At 38.2% G+C, this 24,247-nt stretch overlaps 1 protein-coding gene across 1 annotated transcript; it reads right to left on the reverse strand.

Annotated features, from left to right (window-relative positions):
- Positions 1–2,754: 2,754 nt before the first annotated feature.
- Positions 2,755–22,680, reverse strand: LOC306846059 (regulator of nonsense transcripts 1). The gene is made up of 24 exons (XM_079379149.1): positions 22,293–22,680; positions 21,179–21,315; positions 20,090–20,179; positions 19,838–20,005; positions 18,480–18,660; positions 18,230–18,391; positions 17,191–17,278; positions 16,834–16,932; positions 16,384–16,492; positions 15,218–15,377; positions 15,013–15,131; positions 13,275–13,439; positions 12,962–13,076; positions 12,498–12,641; positions 11,684–11,897; positions 11,414–11,531; positions 10,418–10,574; positions 10,103–10,245; positions 8,825–8,999; positions 8,502–8,583; positions 7,762–7,923; positions 6,545–6,768; positions 6,288–6,410; positions 2,755–5,004 (listed from the first exon to the last, which is right to left on the reverse strand). The coding sequence occupies exons 1-23, from the start codon at positions 22,461–22,463 to the stop codon at positions 6,291–6,293; spliced, it is 3,303 nt and encodes a 1,100-aa protein (XP_079235275.1). The 5' UTR covers positions 22,464–22,680; the 3' UTR covers positions 2,755–5,004; positions 6,288–6,290.
- Between the last annotated feature and the right edge of the window lie 1,567 nt (positions 22,681–24,247).

Genomic DNA, 24,247 nt, shown 5'->3' on the forward strand with positions numbered 1-24,247 from the left:
AGTGCACAGAGATACCATGATGAGATCCTGTGGCCCATTGTTGTGCCATTCATCCACGACCATCACCTCATGTTGCAGCATGATAATGCACGGCCCCATGTTGCAAGGATCTGTACACAATTCCTGGAAGCTGAAAACATCCCAGTTCTTGCATGGCCAGCATACTCACCGGACATATCACCCATTGAGCATGTTTGGGATGCTCTGGATCGGCATATACGACAGCGTGTTCCAGTTCCTGCCAATATCCAGCAACTTCGCACAGCCATTGAAGAGGAGTGGACAACCTGATCAACTCTATGCGAAGGAGATGTGTTGCACTGCATGAGGAAAATGGTGGTCACACCAGATACTGACTGGTTTTCGGACCCCCCCAATACAGTAAAACTGCACATTTTAGAGTGGCCTTTTATTGTGGCCACCCTAAGGCACACCTGTGCAATAATCATGCTGTCTAATCAGCATCTTGATATGCCACACCTGTGAGGGGGATGGATTATCTCGGCAAAGGAGAAGTGCTCACTAACACAGATTTAGACAGATTTGTGAACAATATTTGAGCGAAATAGGCCTTTTGTGTACATAGAAAAAGTCTTAGATCTTTGAGTTCAGCTCATGAAAAATGGGGGCAAAAACAAAAGAACATGGATAACAATGTTTAAATGGAGAAATATTACGCTTTTATCCACTAAATGAGCTCATTTCAAATTTGGTGCCTGCTACAGGTCTCAAAAGTTGGCATGGGGGCAACAAATGGATTCAGCTGGAAGAATATCTAGCAACTAATTAAGTTAATTGACATCAGGTCTGTAACATAAAGGGATTTCTTAGAGAGGCAGAGTCTTGCAGAAGTAAAGATGGGTAGAGGCTCTCCAATCTGTGAAAGAGTGGGTAAAAAGATACTTATAAACAACTCCTCAACGTCAAATTGCTTTGCAAATCTCATCATGTACAGTGCATAACATCATCCCAAAATTCTGAGAAACTGGAGAAATCTCTGTGCGTAAGGGAAAGACCTTTGTTGGATGCCCGTGGTCTTCGGGCCCTCAGACGACACTGCATCACTCATCGGCATGATTCTGTCATTGACATTCCTAAATGGGCCCAGGAATACTTCCAGAAACCACTGTCGGTAAACACAATCCGCCGTGCCATCTGCAGATGCAAACTAAAGCTCTATAGTGCAAAAAGGAAGCCATATGTGAACATGGTCCAGAAGCACCGTCGTGTCCTGTGGGCTAAGGCTCATTTAAAATGGACTGTTTCAAAGTGGAAAAGTGTTCTACGGTCAGACGAGTCCGAATTTGCCATTCTTGTTTCTTGTTGTAAATCTACACCCCTCACCCTAATGACAAAGCAAAAACCGGATTTATTGCAACTTTGGTGTGTAACGCGCGCGCACACACACCTCTCGTGGGGACTCTCATAGGCGTAATGGTTTTTCTACTGTACAGACCGTATATTCTATTGCCCTACACCAACCCTACACCTAAACTTAGCCCTCACAGGAAACGGTTTGCATTTTTAGATTTTCAAAAAACTTCGTTCTGTGTGATTTATAAGCTTGTTTGCCCGTGGGGACCTCAATTTAGGTCCCCACCATGACAAGTCCCCATGAGTCTGTGTGTATTCAGGTTTAAGTCCCCACCGGTATATAAAAACAAACAAACAAACAAAAACACACACACACACAGCTAAACAATTTTTACTGTCTACGGTGTTATGATAATAGAAAAAGTATTTTCTGAAAAAAACGTCCTTGATTAAAGTGATTTGCAGTGAAGGGACAATCATACACATGCTAACATCTGAAATATATATTTTACCTTTAAGTGTAACAGCAAGTAACATGGATTAAAAGCATGTCAAATTCATTTTCAAAGTGCAATAAGTGTGACCTTGTGTGAACTAAGAAAAAAGCTAAATGAACATACAGCACAGTAGATTTTGTGTGATTGATGAAAACGCCACACCAGACCTGCTCCATCACTAAAGAGGATGACACATTGCAGCAGGGAGTTTCTGCAATTAATACAAAATGCTACTTTGGAAAAAAGCACGTTCTTCCTTGTAATTATAGGATTTAACATTCCTTCTTTAAGGCTATTGCACATCATTAACAAGTGTCTTAAATCTGAATAGACTTTTGCATGCAATTTGCACTGAGCAAAGCCTTTTGTCATTTTCACTTCAACTAAATTGAGACCACAGAAATCAGGTTGTGAAAAAGAAAGTAAACACATGAAGTGTGCTCCCCTACTCTAATCTAGCATACATCAGGTTAAAAATGCAATGGAAGCTTGTTTCTGCCACAGGATGAAAAATTAAGCTAACTGTGACTTCTCACAATGAGAAAAAAAAGTCTGAATCACAAGATAAAAACTCAGAATTACGAGATAAAGTCTGAATTGTCAGATAAAAGCCACAATTACCATTTTTATTTTTCATTCCATGGCAGAAAAAAAAATTGCAAGATATAAACTCAGAATTCAGAGGGACAAAAGTCAACACAATGCAAACTTGGAAGTACAAAGAGAGTTATTTTTTTTTTTAATCGCCATTCTTTTTTTCCTTGCAATTCTGACAAAACTCAGAATTGCAAATTGCAACCATTTTTTATTTTTATTCTGTGGCGGAAACAAGCTTCCATTTACAAACCAAAAAATGTGTAAACAAAAACAAAAAAGATGAAAATTCAATATCTAAGCTGCATTATAGATCATACACAAGACGATGAAGAACTGAAAACTGCATTGGGTGAAAGAAAGCAACATTTATTCATAACGTTACAAGTACATATTGTGGGGGTGAAAACATTTTCCACAAAACAAAATCCTGAATTATACTTCATATCCTGATGTTTCTCCAATGTTCCTCTTCATTTCAAGTTAAAGCATACAAATGTATTGTACATTTCATTCAAATTTGATGCAGTTTTCGCAGCAGAACCTCTTCGTACTCGATAAAAACCAGAATGCATCGCTGTGGATCACCTTGGCCTTGTTGTGGATGTTAGTATCTCATTGTCATTGGCAACAGTTTGGCTGATGTCATATCAAATCTGAGCACTGATATTTACAGTTGAAGTATGAAATGTGAAAACTAAACTGTATTCAGGAATTTCAGAGAACGAGTTCATTCTAAAACGAGAGGTTAACATGGAAGTCGCGTCAACATTTCTGCGACCTCGGTTATGAATGAATCATGATTGTCTTGTGGGCAAAGGAAAAAAAGAGAAAGCGAAGGATGTGAACTTAAAACGAATCTGTGCTCGATGGTATAAAATGCGAGTGGTGGGTAATATTAAACAGTCTGCGACTATGGAGTAACAGCAAGGTATAAACACTCCAAAGTAAAAGTACAAAGTTGAGGCGACTGGCATCGGTCGGAACAGATGTTAAAAGCTGCCGTAAAACTCTGAATGGGTCCGTCGAAACCAAATTAACTCCAGCAATTTCCACACTGAGAGAGGTTACGAGAACTTCACGTCAGATCGCGTACAAATAAAACTGAGCTACTAAGAAGAGGGGGAAAAGCAACTAAGTATGGGGGGAAAAGCAAAACTACAATCTATCACAACAAATAATAATGAAGAAGGGCATTCTGGAAACACACACACACACACCTGTCGGCAGCGTGAAACCACCCGCTCTCACTGACATCATCATCATCATCATCATCATAACAACGCAAGAGTGCAACATGAACCTCTTACGGTCAGACACAAAAACAGCGAGAATCTCACCTGTCTGTGCTGCACATAGGTGCGGCGATCTCCTTCCGCTTTCTCTGAGGCGCAGCTAAAGCGATTCGGGCACCACGATAATATGACTGCGTCCTGATTGGACAGAATAGCAGTGGGAGGGGTTTACTGTGATTGACACATTTGTCTCAGATTCAGATGATCACGTTTCCCCTGATTGGACAGTGGGAGGAGTTTGCTTTGATTGACAAATCAAATCAAACAGACCCAGATGAAGGAGTTTCACCTGATTTTGACACTCCTGACCCACAGATCCCGGTGGTTTGGATCGATTTTTGAAGCCACATCTAAATCAAGCAAGCTAAATCGAGCGGTTCTACTTCACTGCTTTTATTCTAGTTGAACAAAAACCATTTTAAAACAAAGAGGGAAATAAGAAAGGACAGATCCGTCGGTCCCTCGGCAAGGGAAAGAACACTTAAAAGGAAAAAGAAACATCCCAAAGCCATTTCTACCCCAAATCACCTAGCGGAGAGTGGACGAGATGTGACGGGCCCTCCGTTCGACACGGCACCTCTACCCTCCTGGACTTCAGGCGGAAAACGTTCCTCAAAGTTGAATCGTCCTTCAGAGTGTCCTAGCACCTCGGGTTGGAGACGAGAGGCGCTCCGAAACAAAACGCCACAACTCTTGCCGCAGGCGTCCGTTCTCTCAAAGATGTGCGGTGGTAGAACCTGAATGTCAGATGTCAACTTTGAGGGGAACTCTACTTTCCCGAAAATCAGCTGCTTGAAAAGCGTTTATAATTATTTTAAATACGTCACCCCCTCTCTCAGCTCGTGGAGACGACAGAGCAAGCGTGGTTTTTGCAGGTAGTTTTAAGAGAACTTCATCTTGGCTCCGTATCTGTTGGCAGGGCAAGGCCTGAGGCTGACGTCGGCAGCCAGGCGAGAGAGAGAGGAGGCCGGGAAGGGCCCCTGCGCTCCAGGAGCCTCCTCCACGTTGCGGAGTTGCAGATCGAAGATCTCGTGTTTGGTCTCCTCCTAACACTGCGTCTCCCCTCTCCTCCCCGTCCTCAACGAATGGTGGATGTAGTCCGCCACTCACACGTTCTCTTTCGTCCTGTCCAGCTTTACTCCCTCCTGTGATTGGTTTGATTCTCTGCTGTTGCTCTCACACCATGGTGCTTCAGTTGTAACAGTGGTAAACGGGCATCCATGTTTGTTCTTTTTTTATATTTACCCATATTTAAAATGCTGATGAACTAAGCTCAGCACAGGCCTAGCTCCTGTTCCAACAACCTGCGGACACAGACAGAGAAAACCGACAGCGTTAGCAATGTGGGAACTTACACACACGAGTTGTTTCCCATTCATAAACCACTAGGCCAAAGAGCAAAATGGAACGGAATTTAAAAAAAAAAAGATGTTACAGTAAACATAATTAGCTACTGATTTTAAAATGAGCAAAAATAACGAGTGAAGTGACATGTAGCCAAGTATGGTGACCGATACTTGGAATTTGTGCTCTGCGTTTAACCCATCCAAGTGCACACACGCAGTAGTGAACACACATATTGCTGCAGCACCCGGGGAGCAGTTGGGGGTTCGGTGCCTTGTTCAAGGGCACCTCAGTCGTGGTATTGAGGGTGGAGAGAGCTCTAGTCATTCACTCCCCCCACCTACAATCCCTGCCGGCCCGGAGACTCGAACCCGCAAAATACCCTGCGACTCTCCCTAAAATAGCTTCATGTCTTCAAAATGGACTCCATGGAAATGAGGACAATTTTTTATTTTATTTTTTCAAATTGATTTTTATATTTTGCTTTTTTAAATTTAATTTTAGTTCAAGTTATAGAAATTGTTTTTCTTCCATTTTTGTGAGTTTTGATTTATTATTAATTTAATTTGTTTATTTTTAAAAATGTCTATATAGTATTTATTAAATTTTATTTATTAGCTCAAATTTTAGTGATTTATGCGTGCATACCAAAAAAAAAGACAGCAAGAAAGAGCACAGATGAAACTCAAAAAGGCATTTTGGGTGTCTAGGCTAGATAAGCAACAATTACACCAATCAGATGAGTAAATTAATGTACACTACTGTTAAAGAAAAAAAGTTTGGCAGCGGTAAGATTTTTTAAAAAGGTTTTTGAAAGAAGTCTCTTAAGCTCACCAGGCCTCACAGTAACAATTTAAAATAACCATTTTCTGTCAATACATTTTAAAATGTAATTTATTTCTGTGATCTGCAGCTGTATTTTCAGCATCATTACTCCAGTCTTCAGTGTCACATGATCCTTCAGAAATCATTCTAATATACTGATTTGCTGCTCAAGAAAACAGTTGTGCTGCTTTGTATTTTTGTAGAAACTGTGATACATTTTATTTTTCAGGATTCTTTAATAAATGGAAAGTTCAAAACAACAGCATTTGAAATAGAAATCTTTTGTAACATTGTCTTTACTGTCACTTTTGATCAATTTAATGTGCCATTACAGAACAAAAGTATCAATTTCTTTAAAAATGCATATCTGACTCAATGTATGTGTGGTATTCTAAGATATGTGTGTGTGTCGTCTTACACTCTAGTACTGTGAGAGTCCAGTCACTCCTCCGTGTTGATATGCCCTTTCGCCCTGGTAGGTAGAATCCTGGGAAAGCGCCACGTCCATCTGGGATTTGAACTCATCACCCAGGTAGCTGTCCTGTTTCACACAAAAATCAAAAACAAGATGTAAAACTACAGAATTAACAAAACAAGGTCACTTTAACACAGACTCAAAAGGCTTATATCTCATATAAACGTGTGAACATCCCACACAAATGTGAGCATGTGTACCTGTGAGAGCTCAGGCTGGGACAGTCCAGGCTGGCTCATCTGTGACGGCTGGCTCATGGTGATGTAGGCCTGGGTCAGTGGACCCTGAGAGAAGGGCTGGGACACCAGGTCCTGACTGGCCTGGCTGTTCGGCATGTTGGCTTGCCCGCTGCCGTGATTCCCAGTGCCACGGTTCCTCTGACGACCTCCACGACCCCCGGTCTTACCTTTAGGAGCACCACGACCTGTAAACAGACAGAGAACCGATTAATATCGTATTCCTGATTCAGTTTTGCTTCACCTCTTGTCACTCCATCTATAGCTTCTTTCTAGATCTCTTTAAAAGTAGCTAATAGGGCTGGGTGGTACACTATATTGCCAAAAGTATTGGGTCACCCCCTTCTAATGAACAGGTTTGACTACTTTAGTAATTTCCATGAGTACAATGTTTAATGTTTTATCTTGTAAAAAGGGGCGTAATAGGTCCCCTTTAATATTTATTGTTTTGTTGGACAAAATTGAGCGGTATGTAAAATATATATATATTAAAGGAGCACTGTTTAAGTTCTGAAATATCTAACAGTTACTGACACCAGTGGCCGGTAGAGGAACTGCAGCCAGTCTCATGCTCGTTCTCGGTGCGCACTAGATAAGGCTTTTTTTTTTTTTTAAGCTTACGAGGAGTTTCCGTGGGTGTCTGGGTTGTGCTGGAGGCTGGTCGCTTCTTTCTGTCCGCAGAGTCCATTTAAAACACTACCGCTAGGCGCTGTAGATGAGAACGCGCATGACGTCACATTTTGTGAATTTTCGCGCCAATTCGGACCCGACTCCTCCAGACACAACTGAGCCTACAGGCTGATAGAGGCAACCGTGGTGGACAGTCAAGGTGTCATTCTTCCTATTACATTATGGTTGGCTCATAAATGGACAAATGAAGAATGATCTTAAAGATTTTTAAGTAAAAAACCTACACATAGCCCACATAGCTATAATAATTATTATTATAATTATAATTTAAATATAGATTTAAAAAAAAAAATCCAGATTCAAAAACGGAAATACTGACATATATCGCAAATTGGCCAAAATTGGCAAAATATGAATTTTTTCCCATATTGCCCAAGCCCTAGTAGCCAATATCATTAAAGAGCCAATACAAAGTGCGGTAACAAAAAGTAATGCTAGTCAAGGTTTCTTGTTCAAAAAGCAGTAGTTTAGTGTTCTGGAGCTTCTCTCACCAGCAGCTGGTCCGTTCACCTGGCCCAGGTACCCAGGCGGAGGCATGGGCGGCATGACCAGATTGAACGGGATGGGGATGTTCATGGAGCCCATCGGGTTCGGCCCAGTCCCGATCATGCCGACCTGGTCATGGGTCTGGAAGTACATATTAGATGGACGCCCTGTAAAGACAGACAAGCAGTGACAAATTACATATATATTCTTCCACAAATAAGCATTTCAAAAGCAGGTTGATCATCAAACAACAGTGTCATTTTATTATCATTGATATACTATTATAATTTTTGTTCATATTTTAAATTAGATGATATTGTTATTTTTTTATATTTACGTTAAAATATTTATATAAAATATAATTATATGTTTTTTATTTTTAGATTATATATTTTTTTTCACTTTAATTTTAGTTAGCATTTTTAGTTTTCTCGTCATTTAAATTTTGTTTCATTTTTATTTATTAGTTTCAGTTTATTTAGTTTTAAATATTAAGTTTAAAATAAGTTTTAATTTTATTTCAATTACTTTTTTTTATTTCAAGTGACTTTATGGTTTCAGTTTTAATAAATGTTAACAGAATAACACTGGATTCTTTTGGTTGATGCTTAAACTAACCAATTAAATTAGTTTGATCATATTGATCAACAAGAATTTAACTTGTAATAAGAAACTAAATTAGAACTAATTCACTGCAACTGCATTGTATTGAGATGTGAGAAGTGGTATGTGATTGTTTTCTCACCAGTGCTGCTGCGATCATACACGGATCCAGGAATCATGGCCTCTCTTGCATCATACATGGCGGTACTCATGAAACGGGCTCCCTGAAACACACATTTCCGCTATTAGCAGAAGTATTTTGTGACTTGTATGTGTTTTTTTCTTCCTTATTTGAAACATGTTTGTTACCTTGATGGTGAATGTAATGTTACAGATGCATACAAACACTAATAATGTATATTGTAATAAATGCAATTGTAATTAACCAGCTTTGCATGCACGAAAAGCATGAAAGACTATTTCTGAGCCAGAAGTAACCCTGATTTGTGTGTGTGTGTTACTCACAGGGTTGATGGTGTTGACCAGCTTGCGTGGTTTGCTGAACTGCATGAGGCTCTCTCTCAGGTTGTTCAGAGGTCCTTCCACCAGAACCTTCTGCTCCTTGTAGTAGTTGAGCAGGTGGTTCCACAGTGGCTGCTTGGACAGAGCCTTAGGATTGCCCACAATGATCACGCCATATCTGCACACATACACACACATTTGAGCACGACTAGAGCTATCCACCTAAATTTATTCACACATTTTACTTCAAGGAAAACACACTGTAAATCAGGTTTTTAAAATATACAATGTACATGCATAATGTTTTTCAAAAGTACACATTTACCCCCCCAAATTCTGTTTTCCATTTACATTTTTCTGCATTTCATTTTAATGACTTAATTACATTTTTATAACCAAAAAGCATGTCTAATAAATTGAATTCATAAAAATGTGACAATTTAAAATAAATAATATAATAAAGTTAATTAGCAATAATATTGCCTTATGAAATGTGTTTCATCTTCTCAGAAATTCTGTTGTCTATTTTACTTTATCTGGATTTTATGTTTTATAATTAAAAGCCCATTTATTATCAGAGACAATCAAATTAAATTTAAACGATTTAATTCATTTTTATTTATTTTTTTAAATCAAATGAAAATTTCCTTTTATTTGTTGACAGTGCTGCACAAAAAAGGATTACAGTTTAAATTAAAATATGAATAAAAATGTGATTTTTAAAATACTTTTTAATGAAATACATTATTCTATTACTACTTAAAGAAGCATATACACTCTACAAAACATAATTAATGTAATTGTCATCATTTCTTTAAATAAAACCAAAGTTTTATTTTGGTGGGTTGTAGTGAAGACCTTTGAGCTTTTGTGTGCATCTGGCCATAGTTTTTCTCAAATGAAATGGTGAAATGCTGGTGAAGTGACTCTCAGAGCAGCTCTGGAGAAGCTTGTTTGTTCATGTCCTCATATAGTGAGACAACAGACACTGAAAACACCACAAGCATCATGTGTGCTTCAGTGTGAGTACTAGATGAAACTGAGACACGCAAAACAAGATCAAGTTTATAGCCCTATTTTTGATTTATTCTGCCAAAATTTGCCATATTCTGTGACATTGTTTATAAAGTGAATTCCATTTTTATGACTGGATTCTTGCTTTTTGTCTGTGTTAAACATGTTAAATTCATCTCTGCCGTGCATACAGACACCTGAATGATACTGACTGTAAAATGAGGTGTAATAAATCACTGCACCTTACTCTAAGTCTGCTATTGTTACCTGGCTCTGGTCAGTGCCACATTGAGACGTCGTGGGTCGTTCAAGAAGCCGATGCCCTGGTGCTCATTAGCTCTGACACAAGACAAGATGATGAAGTCCTTCTCTCTGCCCTGGAACGCATCCACGCTGGCGATCTCCACCTCCTGTAGACACACAGAGGCATCAATACATCACTGACACGATGTCAAACAGCCATTAAAAACTTCCACTACTACAGCAATAACAATCTAGACAGTGAGCCCCAGTGAGTGTCTAGAATACACTTATGCAACAGAACGGCTGAAATCAGTTTGCAGGGATGTTTGGACTCTGTACCTGGTATAGTTTGGTGTGCAGTGAGCCGCTGAACTGCATGTACTGCACCAGGTAAGAGCGCTGACCCTCGTATGGCGTAATGATGCCGATCTGGTCGGGTTTGGCTCCGGCCTTCAGCAGACGGGTGGTAATCTTCTCCACATTAGCAGCCTCAGTCCTGAACACAGAGAGAAGATTTGATCCCTTTAAATGAGCTTCATCTAATGCTGGTAAGGAGCATTTATGAACAAGCTTATGAATTTTCAAAGGTTTCTGTTATTCCAGTAGTCTCACATAACCAGACTTTTGACTGATGGCATAAATTCACGTATACCAACTGACCGACATGTACATATATATACACATAAATATATTATAAGTACATATATATTTATATACACATATACACACATATACAGCCATAGTGCTTTAGTGTAGAGCAAGTTTTTGGTCTGGGCAATATGATGACCCAAAACAACGATTTAAGTGATCCTCCAGATCTAGCTCTAGCTATATTATATTTATTATGTTGTCTAGCACATATATCAGTGTTGCAGTGATTTGGGTATGGCTAAATGTTCAAAGGCAATTAAGAGAATTAAATCTTGGTCAGTTTTGTTCTATTAAAAGATTTAAATGCTTTCAGTTTTGTTCTATAAGAGATTCAAATGTTTTCTTTAATTTCAGTCAGGAGCGTCTCTGATTTCAGACAGAATTACTGTAACGTGATGGTGTTCTTTACTGTGCTTGAAAATGACATTTTAGGAATTTAAAAAAAAATCAATTTTGGTGGTAACAGGTCATTTTATGTGATGTATAGAGGCATAAATATAAAATTCTATATAACCATTGATATATACAAGAATAGTTTTATTTTTTTTAATACTCTGACCCTGACTCCCAGAAACAGTATGAATCCAACCTATCAGATTGAGTCTTGCTGTTCTGAGAAAGTATTCTGTGTCCAATATGCATCAGATATTTGTGTTGAGATTGACATATGATGTTCAAATGTACCTGTTGAGATAGGAGGTCCCAGAGCTTGCAATCTCCTCCTGGCCCTGAGTTACATAGAAAAACATGGGCTTATCGGGCTGAGGCCACTGGAAGTCAAAGCCTTTCTTGATGCGATCGGCTGGAGAACAGAACAGAACATCATAATGAACATCATGTGGCTACACACAAATTTTGTCTCTATGTAACTAAACAAAGCTATCTATACTGAATGTAATGCAATATCAGCAACATAGAACTATATGCAAAAAAATTAAGCTTGTGATGACATACCGGCGGTGACCCCGTTCTGCAGAGAGCCCTCGTAGAAGATGTTTGACGGGAACGCACTGAGGGCCGGGTGCATGCGGTACTGCACCTGCAGACGGATGGGTCTGATGCCCAGGACCACCAGCCTCTCAAACAGAGACTGAGACAGACCTGCTTTAGCCGCCTTCTTGCACATGACCACAGGACCCAGCTGACAGTGGTCACCCACTAGAATCAGCTGTCAAACAGAAGCGACAATACAGTTACTAAACAGAAAATTTACAATTACATAGAAGAGTGTACACAAAATTTGAAGTACCATATTTTCCAGAGTATGTCACTTTTTTAACGTCTAAAAATTGCTGTATATACTTATAATGAAACAAATTTATTTATAGAAATGTTTACGTTCCAACTTTTGTTCACATCTCTATATATATATATTATATATATTTTTTCTGCTGGCATCATATTTGTCAACAGTCAACTGTATGAAATTATAAGACAATGATACTGGTCTGGGGGCGGAGCCAGTACGTTAAGTGCGTTAAAATATTTTAAATCACGTTATTTGTTCATAACTAATTAAATTAACGCGTTAAACTGACAGCCCTAATAATAATAATAATATTATATAACAATTTTTTTTTTATTTCTACATTTTTTTTCTGAATGTAGAAATAAAATACAACTTATACACTAATTCAACTTTTTTTTTCTCAATGCAATTTTGACCTCATGTATTCGAGTGACTTGTTTTCCAGAAAACAAGGTATATTTGGATAATGTAAAGTCTGTGTGCTAACATACACAGTGTGAAAATTTGCCTGTTACATACCTGTTTGGCCCCGAGCACCACTGGCACCATGCACTCGGGCTCCGTGGCCTGTGTGCTCTCATCGATGAGGATGGAGCGAAACTGCATCTTAGCCAGGCGAGGGTCACCCGCACCCACACATGTGCAGCAGATCACATCTGCATTCTGAGAAACAGAGAGAGAACAAGATGTTTGCAGTCCTCGGTCACGGGTGGGCTGATGGATCATTCGTACAAAGAAAAAAATGCAGCTTTTTTCATAGAACATTGTGTGTGCGTGCTAATTGCAGGGAAAAAAACGCACCACACATAAACATGCCCCATTTCCTTTTTGCCAAAGAAAACGGCTTAAGCATTATTGTGCTCCACCGCCTGCAGCGTTTATATAAATAAACGCACTGAAAATGCACTAGAAAAGCTTCACATTGCTGTGTAACTCCAGCATTTGGTGTTTATCAGTGTTTTAAAGTGCAGTCTGACAGGTACCATGAGCAGCTCTCTCTCAGCGGTTCGTTTGAGAGCTCGGTAACGTTTCTCGTCAGAAGACGACAGCTCGCCAGTTTCGTCCTTCAGCTGCTGCAGTTTCTGCAACTCTGGCATGCTGAAAAAAGACAGACACACATCAGTCCTCATAAGATCTCTGCCATGCTGCCAAGCATTTTAAATAGTTATTGCTGGATTAATGTTAAAAAAAAATCTCATCTGAGTGGCAATAATAGGGATGGCAACCTCAGAACACCATTCATAACAGATACACAAAGGATCAAATAGTGAGCAATAAGAACAGAAATGTCTGTACCTGTCCATGTTGCGGATCTGATTGTGCAGAGCCAGGAATGACACAGGTGAATCGATGGCCTCACGACTCTTAGCGCACAGACGAACCACCTTCAGCCCCGTCTGATGGATCTTCTCTGTTAGCTGGTCCACTGCGATGTTACTCGGAGCACAAACCAGCACCGGACTAAACCATGAAACAGGCACAAAGCAAAAACTCAGTTGATATTATAGGGTCATATTTCTCCCAAATTCAGTTTTCGCTTTACATCTTCCTAGATTCAGTTTTTCCTTTATCATTTTTTTGCAAAAAATTAATTTTGGATTGTTTTAATGGTAAAATTCAATTTTACAAATCAAAAAGCATGTGTATTTAAATCATAACGTATACAATTTAATAGCAATTTATTAAATGTTCAATAAAAATTACATTTACGAAATTAGTTATGAAATACATTTTCTTCAAGTTTTTTTAACAAATAAAATTTGTACAATAATAGAAATAATTTGTCTGTTTTTATTTATGATTTAATTCAGACTTATATTGTGTTACATTGATAATCAAAAAAAGGCATAAAATATTAATTATTCTTACTAAATCAAATCAAATTAACATTTAGCAAGCAAAGTGCTGCACAACAGAGGGTTAAGGTTTAAATAAAAGCTTGCAAAAAAAATGTGATAATCCTTAAAAAAAAAAAAGTATTCATTTTATAATATATGCAATTTTAATGTCAATTTTAATGACAATTAATTTTTTCAACCTAATTTTTACCACAAACATCACTTCATATTTAAATAGCAGTCTTTTTCTGTTGTAATATTCACAGACACTAGTCAATATCACAAGTTAAGTGTACAGCTCTACTTTTGATTTATTCATTTACAATTTGCCAAATTTCATAATTTTGTGTTATACTGGTAATTCCACGTTTATGACTGGATTATGCGATTCTGTCTGCGTTTTCCACATTGTGGAAATCATAGGACCCTAACATTACAGAAATTTTCAAATGATATATGATATGAAATCTTCAATATAGTAGCCAAGTAAATAAATTAAATTCAGTGAGGCGTCTAAGGGTACTTTCACACTTGCACTTCTGGTGTGCACCCGGGTTTGATTGACGTCAGAGTTCGGTTTGTTTGGATGATGTGAATGCTGCCTTCGAACCTCAGGTGCGCACCCGTGAACCGTACCAGAGTCTGCTTAAAAAGGGTGGTCTGGGGTTCGGTTCATGTGAACTCCGGTACGGTTCGCTGCTGATGTGAACGCAATCGTACCAAATCACGGAAGTGAAACGCAATTAATGCCGTATTATTTGATAAAAATTTGTGTTTGTGTGCGTTTCACTCACTTTCCTGATGAGCGTGATTGACGCGTTGCAACCAGAAAGCTGTATGTCTCATTTCTGTTCGCTTTCAGCATTCTTTAGAGCATTAGCAGTACATTTGCAAGACAGACGTAAGTGGTTTATGCACTGATTTGTAAACAAAACGAACGGTTCAAAAACTTAAATATTTAAAAGCACAGAGAACAATCTTATGCATTTTGCCGCCTTCTCCCGCGCCATCGTTACTAAGCAACGGGGTAAACAGCTGCTGGCTTGATGACGCAAACGAACCACAGTTCGGACCCAAATAAAATAATATGAACACAGTCCAGCGGGGGCAGGGGAGCAAACGAACTCTGGTTCGGACCAGGCAATCGAACCAAGTGGGAAAGCACCTTAACACTGTCATGAGGGAACATGTCTCACCCATTGCCCTGTCTGGCCAGATGGTAGACGATGGTAGCAGAGGTGACAGTCTTGCCGGTTCCTGGAGGCCCCTGGATCAGACTGAGGGGTCGCTGCAACACCGTCTTCACAGCATAAACCTACATTGTTCCAAAACACCTTGAGTCTCAGAAACCTGAAGAGGAAAGGCTGAATCAGAGGAAGGGGGCTTTAGATAGCCCTGTACCTGCGAGTGGTTGAGGTCTGGCAGGCCCTGCGCAGTGAAGCGTTTGGGAAGCTGGCATTTGATGATAACGTCCTCCACCTCGTGACCCAGCAGCTTGTGATAGATGTAGCCGGACACAGAGGTCTCGTCCACAGCAAACGTCTTCAGGGCGCTCTGCATGCTACATTAGACAAAGAAAAAGTTGAACTTTGTGTCCCCCCCACTTGTCCACTATTTCACGTAATAGTTCATCTGAAAATTATAATTGCAACACAAAGGTGTTTGTTCTATACAATTACAAATAATCAGGACTGGAGCTTTCAAGCTTTGAAAAAGAAGCAAATAAAAGTATCACAGGAGGAGTCTGAGAGACTCGTGCATGAAATATGTACCTTGTGGAGTCATTTGATAACTTAATGTGAAAAACAGAGTGAAATTTAAGTAGTCGGTTGTGCAATTATGCAATCACTCATGATCTTGTAAAATCTTTTTTAGACTCAGAAAGCTCTAGTCTCCATTGATTGTAATTGCATGGTTAATTGCATAATTATCTAGGTTAACTAAACTAAAACTAATAAAAATAAAAACACATTTCTGTCACATTAAATAAATGTTAACAGAAACAAAATGCATAAAACAAATTCATTTCAGCTAGCTTCAGTATTTCTCTTTTTTTATTTAGTTGAACTGGATGTACTAAAAATATAAATTAATAAAAAGGACACACAAACTAAGAAAAAAAGGCAAAAACAATTATTAGAAATTAAAATGGAAAATATAAAACTAAGTACTAATTTAAATGATCAAAACAACAAAAAAAGGTATCTCACGACACTAAGACAACACTGCTGCATGGATAAAACCAGAATATTCTTCATGATTTTATTCAGTCAACAAAAAAGTAATTCAAGTCTGGATTAAAAATGGCAGCAAGTAAGTGAAAGCAATTTTCATTTTCGGGGGGGAATCAAATAATAAAAAAAAAAACGTATTTTATTTTAGCTAGTTGAAAAGGCAACATTTTTCATTTTTATTTACTTAGAACTTATTATAAAACAAATTATATAAATTATAAAACTGCATATAATTTAATATAAATACAATTCAACACACACACGTATATAATTTAACGGACTATATATTGTTTAATGGACTAGTGAATGTGTGCAAGTTATAGTAGGACTAACCGGTCAAAAGATGTCGACTTCCAGACAAAGTCCACCTGGAAGTTATGTGGCACCTCCACAGGTGCACCAGCACTGCTGCGCAGCTCGATGGCGATTTCATCTCCATAATCTGAGAGGATCTCGGTTAAGGAATCAACCGTATAATATAGCGCCCTGTGAGACACTTACATACTCGTACATCAAAACAGCACAGTAAGAACATGCTACTGACTTTCTGCTGATATAAAGAGTGCCTACAAAACTCATGGTCACGATGCAAGCGTGTTGTCTGAGTTTTGCTCTGCAGAGGTTGCAATTATGTTGCTATGCAGTTGCTAGGGTGTTCTGGGTGGTTGCTTGTCAAGTCATTAATCCCAAGTATAAGCAATGCATGCCTAAGCACATTATCAAGACAAAATAATAGCTGTCATTGTGTGACAACAGCAAGTTTGATCTTTGCTGAAAGGATACTGTCCGGGACTTTGATGACGTGTCCGATCCCTTTCCACAGCGGAGCCATGTCTCCCTTATACCGCAGACAGATCTCGTCTCCTTGCATCAGTCGCATGTCTGATAAACATCACCCACACAGAGAAAACACTTTCAGATAGACATTTTGCAGATTTCTGCTCTAATAACAATAATAGAGCTATATATCCATCACATACACAGTATAGCACCACAAACACACATGCACACACAGACGCGCGCGCGCGCGCACACTCAGATCCGTGCACACATCGATGAGGGATGCATGGGACACGGTGTTAGGGATGGGATGGATATGAACCACTGGTAGACACAGAAGATGTTGAAAGTAAATATTACCACCTGAGTCCGTCTTGGGCAGAGTGAAATAAGCTATCCGCTTTTTATTCAGTCCCAAATCCCACCTCACTGTTATATTGTCTTGAGTCTGAAGTAAAAAGACAGGACACAAGCAAGCAGAATAAATATCAAATGTCTGACACATTCAATCTGATTCTGTATTTGGACTTTGCAATTATAAACAACCTTTCTAAGAGAAAAGAAACTCATGTACAAGGAAAGATAAATCAAAAAGACATCTGTATATCGATCTAGATTAATTAAATAGTATTCAAAATTAAAATAAAGAAATGGGGCTGAACAATTACTTGTAATAAACCAGGAATCACAATATAATTTATAAATATATACTTTTAGATACATAGATATGAAATGTCATCTCATAGGAAATCAATATCACAGTTCAAATTGCAATCACAATAAGATAAATTAATTGCACCAGAATTTTGGCAGTTAGAATCAAAATAAAATTTAAAATGAAAAAACACGTTTTGCTTGCAAAAATGTGCAACAGTCGTGTTCAGAAATTAAAATCCCATCCCTTCTGTACTAGCTATAATCTGTGTGATTTTAGCTTCATTTTCATGAAATCATATTTAAATGACAAATTCCTGGTGAAGAACAACACTACCCATAATCCTTAACAAAAATCCTTCTATCACAATCATGGCTGTTATCATAGTCCAACAGTGACTACTCAATCCCATGAAGCACTGTGAATAACTGAATCAGTTTCCTTACAATCTTAATCTATTTATACCTTTGCAAGTACTTGAATAGTTTGTAATAAACCTTCAATACATCACATCTTTTACTTGGAGCTGAACTATTTATTGATTTTTTTTTTTTTTACCTATGAAGAAAATGAATGGGAAAAGTTCTCTCACTTTTGAAAAAGTGAACAGCCCCTGTTGCACTCCAAAGTTCAAGCAGAAAATTTACCAAAAAATCATACTAACGCAATCATCATCATATCAGTACTAATGCATCTTCACTAGTTTAACCACAGGAATAACTGAAGAGCAGGAAGGTTTCATACTTGGGACTCTTTGAGTTTCTTGTCATAGTCAGCCTCTAGTTTGACCAGCGGCCCAAAGATGTTCTGGTACTGATATGCATCTTCGTATCGCAGCAGAACGTGCTGAGGCTCCTCATCCACTCCAGGTTTCTCCAAATCTTCCAGGGTCGCTGTTGGGTTTTCCTGCAAACATGACAGAACGTACAGTCATACAACAATAGGATGCTCAAAATTGCGTTCGCATTCATAAGACAGCAGTAAATCACAGTACCTTCCAGAGCTCCTCGAGTTTATTGATCTGCTGTGCTGTGATCTGACGGGCCCTTAGCTGCTCCTGCTCAGACGGGATCTTCACGAGCCAGGACAGGAAGCAGCGGTCCTGAATGAGGGGCTGCCACTGAGAGCTGTCCCAATTAATGTCCTTCAGACTGCTCTGACTGGCACAAGGCTGCCTAAACAACACAAACAAACAAACACACACCCATGAGACGGAGGCAGTGCACACGCTTGATAAGCAATGGTTGACAGCTTCTGATAAAACCAGCACCAGATTAAAAATAAATAAATAGATTGTCGTGGTTTCACAGCTTCAAGTGGTGCGATTAAATTTACACTAAACATTTAAAACAAAATATTAAAATCATTCAGTCTTCTGGGAAAACGGTTGAATTTGTATCAAAAAAGAAGGTCTGATGTTGTTGCTACATATAAATAAGAGGAGATTAATATATAGAATAATGACTTTAATGAAAGTCGTTTTAGTTTATTTTGAATTTAATTTAATTAGGCCACAAGTTCTCTCCCTTGATGCAGAGTTACTATTTGTACCTTTATTTTATTTTGTTCATCTAATATATATTAAATATATACTATTTAATTTCATATTTTCATATTTTATTATGACTATTATTCCAATTAATTTATCTTTATACATTTTTGTTTACCTTTTTATATTAAAAACAAAACAGGCAATTGTTCTTGTGTTCATATTGTAAAAGATACTCTATGATTGCATTGAGTACTATATGTAAATTGAAATATGGTATATGTTTGTACACCTGACTGCTTGAATTAAATATTAAATCAAATTCATTCAGTCAACATGAGAGGTGCATTTTTAATACAAACTATTCATTACAATGATATAAGAATATTTCATATATTTTAGGGAAATAAAATATTTAGAAAAATTACAAAAACGTTTACGCATTTACCTATAAATATGCAATCATGAACACATTAAAAAGCAATTATGCTAGAACACAAGGTACATAAAGTACAGACCTGGTTTCTTACACTCACGCCCAGTTTCATTGTGTAAAAATGAAAATGTATGGGACTTTCCCATTTCACATTTTCAGTAAACGTACCATCACAGATGCAAGAGTCTAAATGCGCAATATTAACAGTTTAAAAGCCTTAAATCAATCTTTTAAATACAGATTGTGACAATCAAACAATAGAGAGGAAATCTAGCAGGCAGAAAAGCATATTACTAAAAACAATGACTAAATCTCCCTTTATTTACCGATGCCTAAAAGACATCAAATTAGATTTGGGTCAACCTAATCAAAATAAACTTTTCCCAGAGTTTGTGAGTCAGAGTGAAATGCTTTGCAAATGTTTCACCTGCACAGAAGCACCACGACAGAGTCGGCTTTAGCTGGGATGAAGCCGAGCAGGAAGACATTACGGCAGCCGCAGTTATAGCACTCCAGAACCGTCTCTCCCAGCGGTCCGTCCTTATGCAGCGTCACCTCCTTACATTTGGCCCTCACCAAGTGGTTCACAATATGACTGAGAAAACAAATGTGACAAAAATCATCAATTTAAGTTTTAACAATGCTTTGGTTAACCAAATTAATGGACTGGTGGACTCACCTGCCAGAGGTGTTACCGCGGCCATTGCAGAACCATTTCTTGCTGGTGTTGCAATAGACCACACATGCTGGATCATGGATGCCACAGTAGCTGCAAACATACAAAACAAAAACCAGCCCACAAAATGATAATACTTACATACAATGCAATTCAAAATTGTGAGTCAGTATGATTTATTAAAGTTTCCTCGTCTTTTCTGCTAACCAAGGACACATTTAATTGAATACAAATATGTTAAATGCAGTAATATAGTGAAATATTATTACAATTTCAAATTGCTTTCTATTTAAATACATTTTAAAATGTAATTTATTTCTGTGATCTGCAGCTGTATTTTCAGCATCATTACTCCAGTCTTCAGTGTCACATGATCTTCAGAAATCATTCTAATATACTGATTTACTGCTCAAGACACATTTCTGATTATTATCAATGTTGAAAACAGTTGTGCCGCTTCATATTTTAGTGGAAACCATGATACATAATTTTTAGGAATATTTGATGAACAAAGTTCAAAATATTTGATTATAATAAGATATATTCAAGCGTAATATTTGAAATCCAAATATATATCCAAATATTTGAAACAGGGATCTTTTGTAACATTATAAAATACGTACCTTCACTTTTGATCAATTTAATGCATCCTCACGGAATAAAAATATTAATTTCTTTAAAACAAAAATCTTACTAACTCAAACTTTTGACAGGTAGTCTATGCATACACAAATTATGTTTAAATTAAAACTGAGAAAATTTGGTGAAAATAATGAGTCAAGTCTGAAAATATACACTTCCCTTTACAGTGTCATAAATTATAACCTAAAATCTTGCTAATAAAGAACTACTTCAAAAACAAAATACCTACAATCAAGCATAATATACAATCAGAGGTCATGCATCACCTTTTACATAAATAAATTGCCTGGGACAACTGACATTTATTCAGCACAGTGTCATTACACAAAGAATACTGTGAGTGACCAACCAGAGGTAAGCATTTCAGAGAATCATGCATTATTTGATCTCTCTCACAGCTACAGACACAGATTACAGCGTGAGAGATCAGGGCAGGTGTGTCATCCGTACCTGCAGGCGTGCACCGGCAGATCTTTAGTGTAGTAAGTATCTTCCTCATCCTCCTCAAAGTTCAGCTCGGCCAGAAGTTGGCTGGTCTTCACCACTGCATCCTCTCCATTGGGCAGAACACCATCAGGACCATTCACCTAAACACAAAACATTTCACCTTAACATCACCACCATATCTACAAACAAATCTCAAATCGTACAAGCGTGAAAACAGGAGATTTGATCCAGTGCACATTTCACCCTCAAATCACACACATCTGCAACTTACACCAGCAGAAACGCAGTTAAAACAAGTACAAATGCACACCTGATTTACTAAAACAACCTAACTCAGCAACCTGACTAAAACACATGTTTGAAAGCTGCAGCTAATGCACAAAAATCAGATAAAACACACCTTATTATAAAAGCAAACATAACTTAACTAAATAATTTCCATTTAAACACCAGCAAGTTATAATTACCATACAAAAGAAACCCCTCTAATCAAGCATGCTCTTAAAAAACAGGTGTAGTTCAATAAAGTCCTTGTGAAACATAAATGTGAGAAACAATATAACACGTGTCAAAAATCAAATAAGATGCATGTTATTATAAAACCAAAATAGTTAATGGATAGTTAATAAATATCACCACTGCATCACATCAATATAGTAAACAAAAACACACCTGTCAGCTGCAGCTAACACAAGCTATCAGTAATAAAACCACATCTCTGAAAATAAGCTGTTATAACATGCTGTTTAGTGCTATAAGAAAATTAGTTTATTATTAACACCAATGCAGTCCCTCTGAAAGTAAGCAAATACACCTGAGATCTGTAGCTAAACAACCAAAACAAGCTATTTGACGTAACGTATTTCACCATCGATAACAACATAAGAGCTATTACATGTAGTTTAATTTATTAGCTAATTAAATTTGTGTTTGTACAGTACTTTAGTTCACAAAAGTCCCTCTGACAACTCTCTCTCTCTCTCTCTCTCTTCTGGCGGCCTGTTGTCGTTGCTAACGCTACCGCGCGGCTAACGCCTGCTAGCTCGCCATATTTGGACTCAAACGCGTTGAGGGCCGCCTGACAGAAGGCTCGATTGTGTGTTTTGTGTGTTTATACCTGGTTGTCGTGTTGACTCTGGGTCTGGCCTTGAGTTTGGGTCTGGCTGGGCAGCGTGAAGTCGGTGAACTCGAACTCGGAGCCCTGCGTGTCGGCCCCGAGCAGCTCCGCTTCCTCCGTGTCCAGGAAGGTGAGCGTCTGCGAGCTCGGCCCGTACGCCTCCACACTCATCTTTTTCTGGCTTTGCTGGCTGCCTTTTCACAGAAAACACCGAATAATCCCTCAGCGGTGCGGGGAAACGAGCGACCGAAGCGCGTCGGGCGACGTTTGTTTTGGTTCGAAGGGAAGAGAAAGAAACGGCGCGCGACGGACTCGTGCAGAAATGAAAGCAAACGATTCCGGAGAAGACTCGACTCCCACTCGATTGCGGTGACGTCACGGCGAGCGCAACGACGTAGAGCGCACAAACGCGATGACGTCTACACACATTCGCTGTTTTGTTTTGTAAATATATTGCTGTCAGGAAAATACAGACCATTATAGAGCTTCCGTTAATGGCACATTGTTTAAAAATAGAGGTTTAGCACTTCTGAAATATTATATGAATTTTATGAAAAACATTTGGCCCAATAAGCCGACTTTTGTTTTGCAAAAGTCAAAATAAAAACAGTATGTGTCCCTGGAGCACAAAAGCAGTCATAAGTAGCACGTGCATATTTGTAGCAATAGCCAACAATATTGACAGTATGGGTCAAAATTATAAATTTTTCTTTTATGTCAAAAATCATTAGGATATTAATTAAAGATCATGTTCCATGAAGATATTTTCCTGCAGTAAATATATCAGAACTTTTTGATTAGTAATATGCATTGCTAAGAACTTAATTTGGACAGCTTTAAAGGTTTTTTTTTTGCACCCTCAGATTTTCTAATATTTTTTTAGCAGTCAAATATATTAACGAACCATACATCAATGGAAAACGTATTTATTTGGATGGAAAGCTTTCATATGATGTATAAATCTTAATGTCCAAAAATGTACCCTTATGACTGGTTTTGTGGTCCAAGGTCCCAAATAATATACAGTGCCGCCCACTAATATTAGCACCCTTGGTAAATATGAGCAAAGGCGCTTGTGAAAATAAATCTGCATCATTTACCATTTGGGGAAAATCCCCATTTCCACCATCAGGGTAATAATTAAGAGGTTCCCATCAACTAAAGATGTTATAAATCTGCCTGGAAGAGGACGTGTGTCTATATCGTCCTAATGCACGGTGAGAAGGAGAGTTTGAGTGGCTAAAGACTCTCCAAGGACCACAGCTGGAGAATTACAGAAAATAGTTGAGTCTCGGGGTCAGAAACCAGAGGTCCTGAACATCTTGTTCAGATGCATGGCATCATGGATTCTATCAAATACCAACAGATTAAAAAAAATCAAAACCTGTCGGACTCTGTTAGAAATCTTATAATGGGCCGTGTTTGGATCTTCACATCAAAATAAACACAAAAATGGGTCACTGAGCACAAAACCAAGCTTCTGCTGAACCCTGTAGATAATGAGTGAGGTAAACTGAAGATGGAGCTGTGAATCTGAAGGGTCTGGAGTGATTCTGGATGAAGGAATGGTCTCTGATCTCTTGTCAGGTGTTCTCTAACCTCATCAGGCATTATAGGAGAACATTTAGAGCTGTTAAACTGAGAAAAGGACGTTGCAATAATTGGGTGCCAATAACTGTGGCTAACGTGAACTAGAGAAAGCATTCATTTAATAATGTGAGTTTCCCCCACTTTCCATTGTTTTACTTGAATGAAAGGTTAGAATTTTGTCAATTTTTTGAATGAAAGATCAAAAGGATAAACAATGCAGATTTATTTTCACGGCCACCTTTGCTCATATTTACCAAGCGTGCCAATATTAGTCGTAGGCTACTATGTGAACGGGTAGTATGCTAAAGCGACATGATCCACTCCATCTAAAACTGTTGTATCATTTTAACCGCATTTTCTAATTT

This window comes from Barbus barbus, assembly GCF_936440315.1.
Source record: "Barbus barbus genome assembly, chromosome: 26".
Classification (NCBI taxonomy): domain Eukaryota; kingdom Metazoa; phylum Chordata; class Actinopteri; order Cypriniformes; family Cyprinidae; genus Barbus; species Barbus barbus.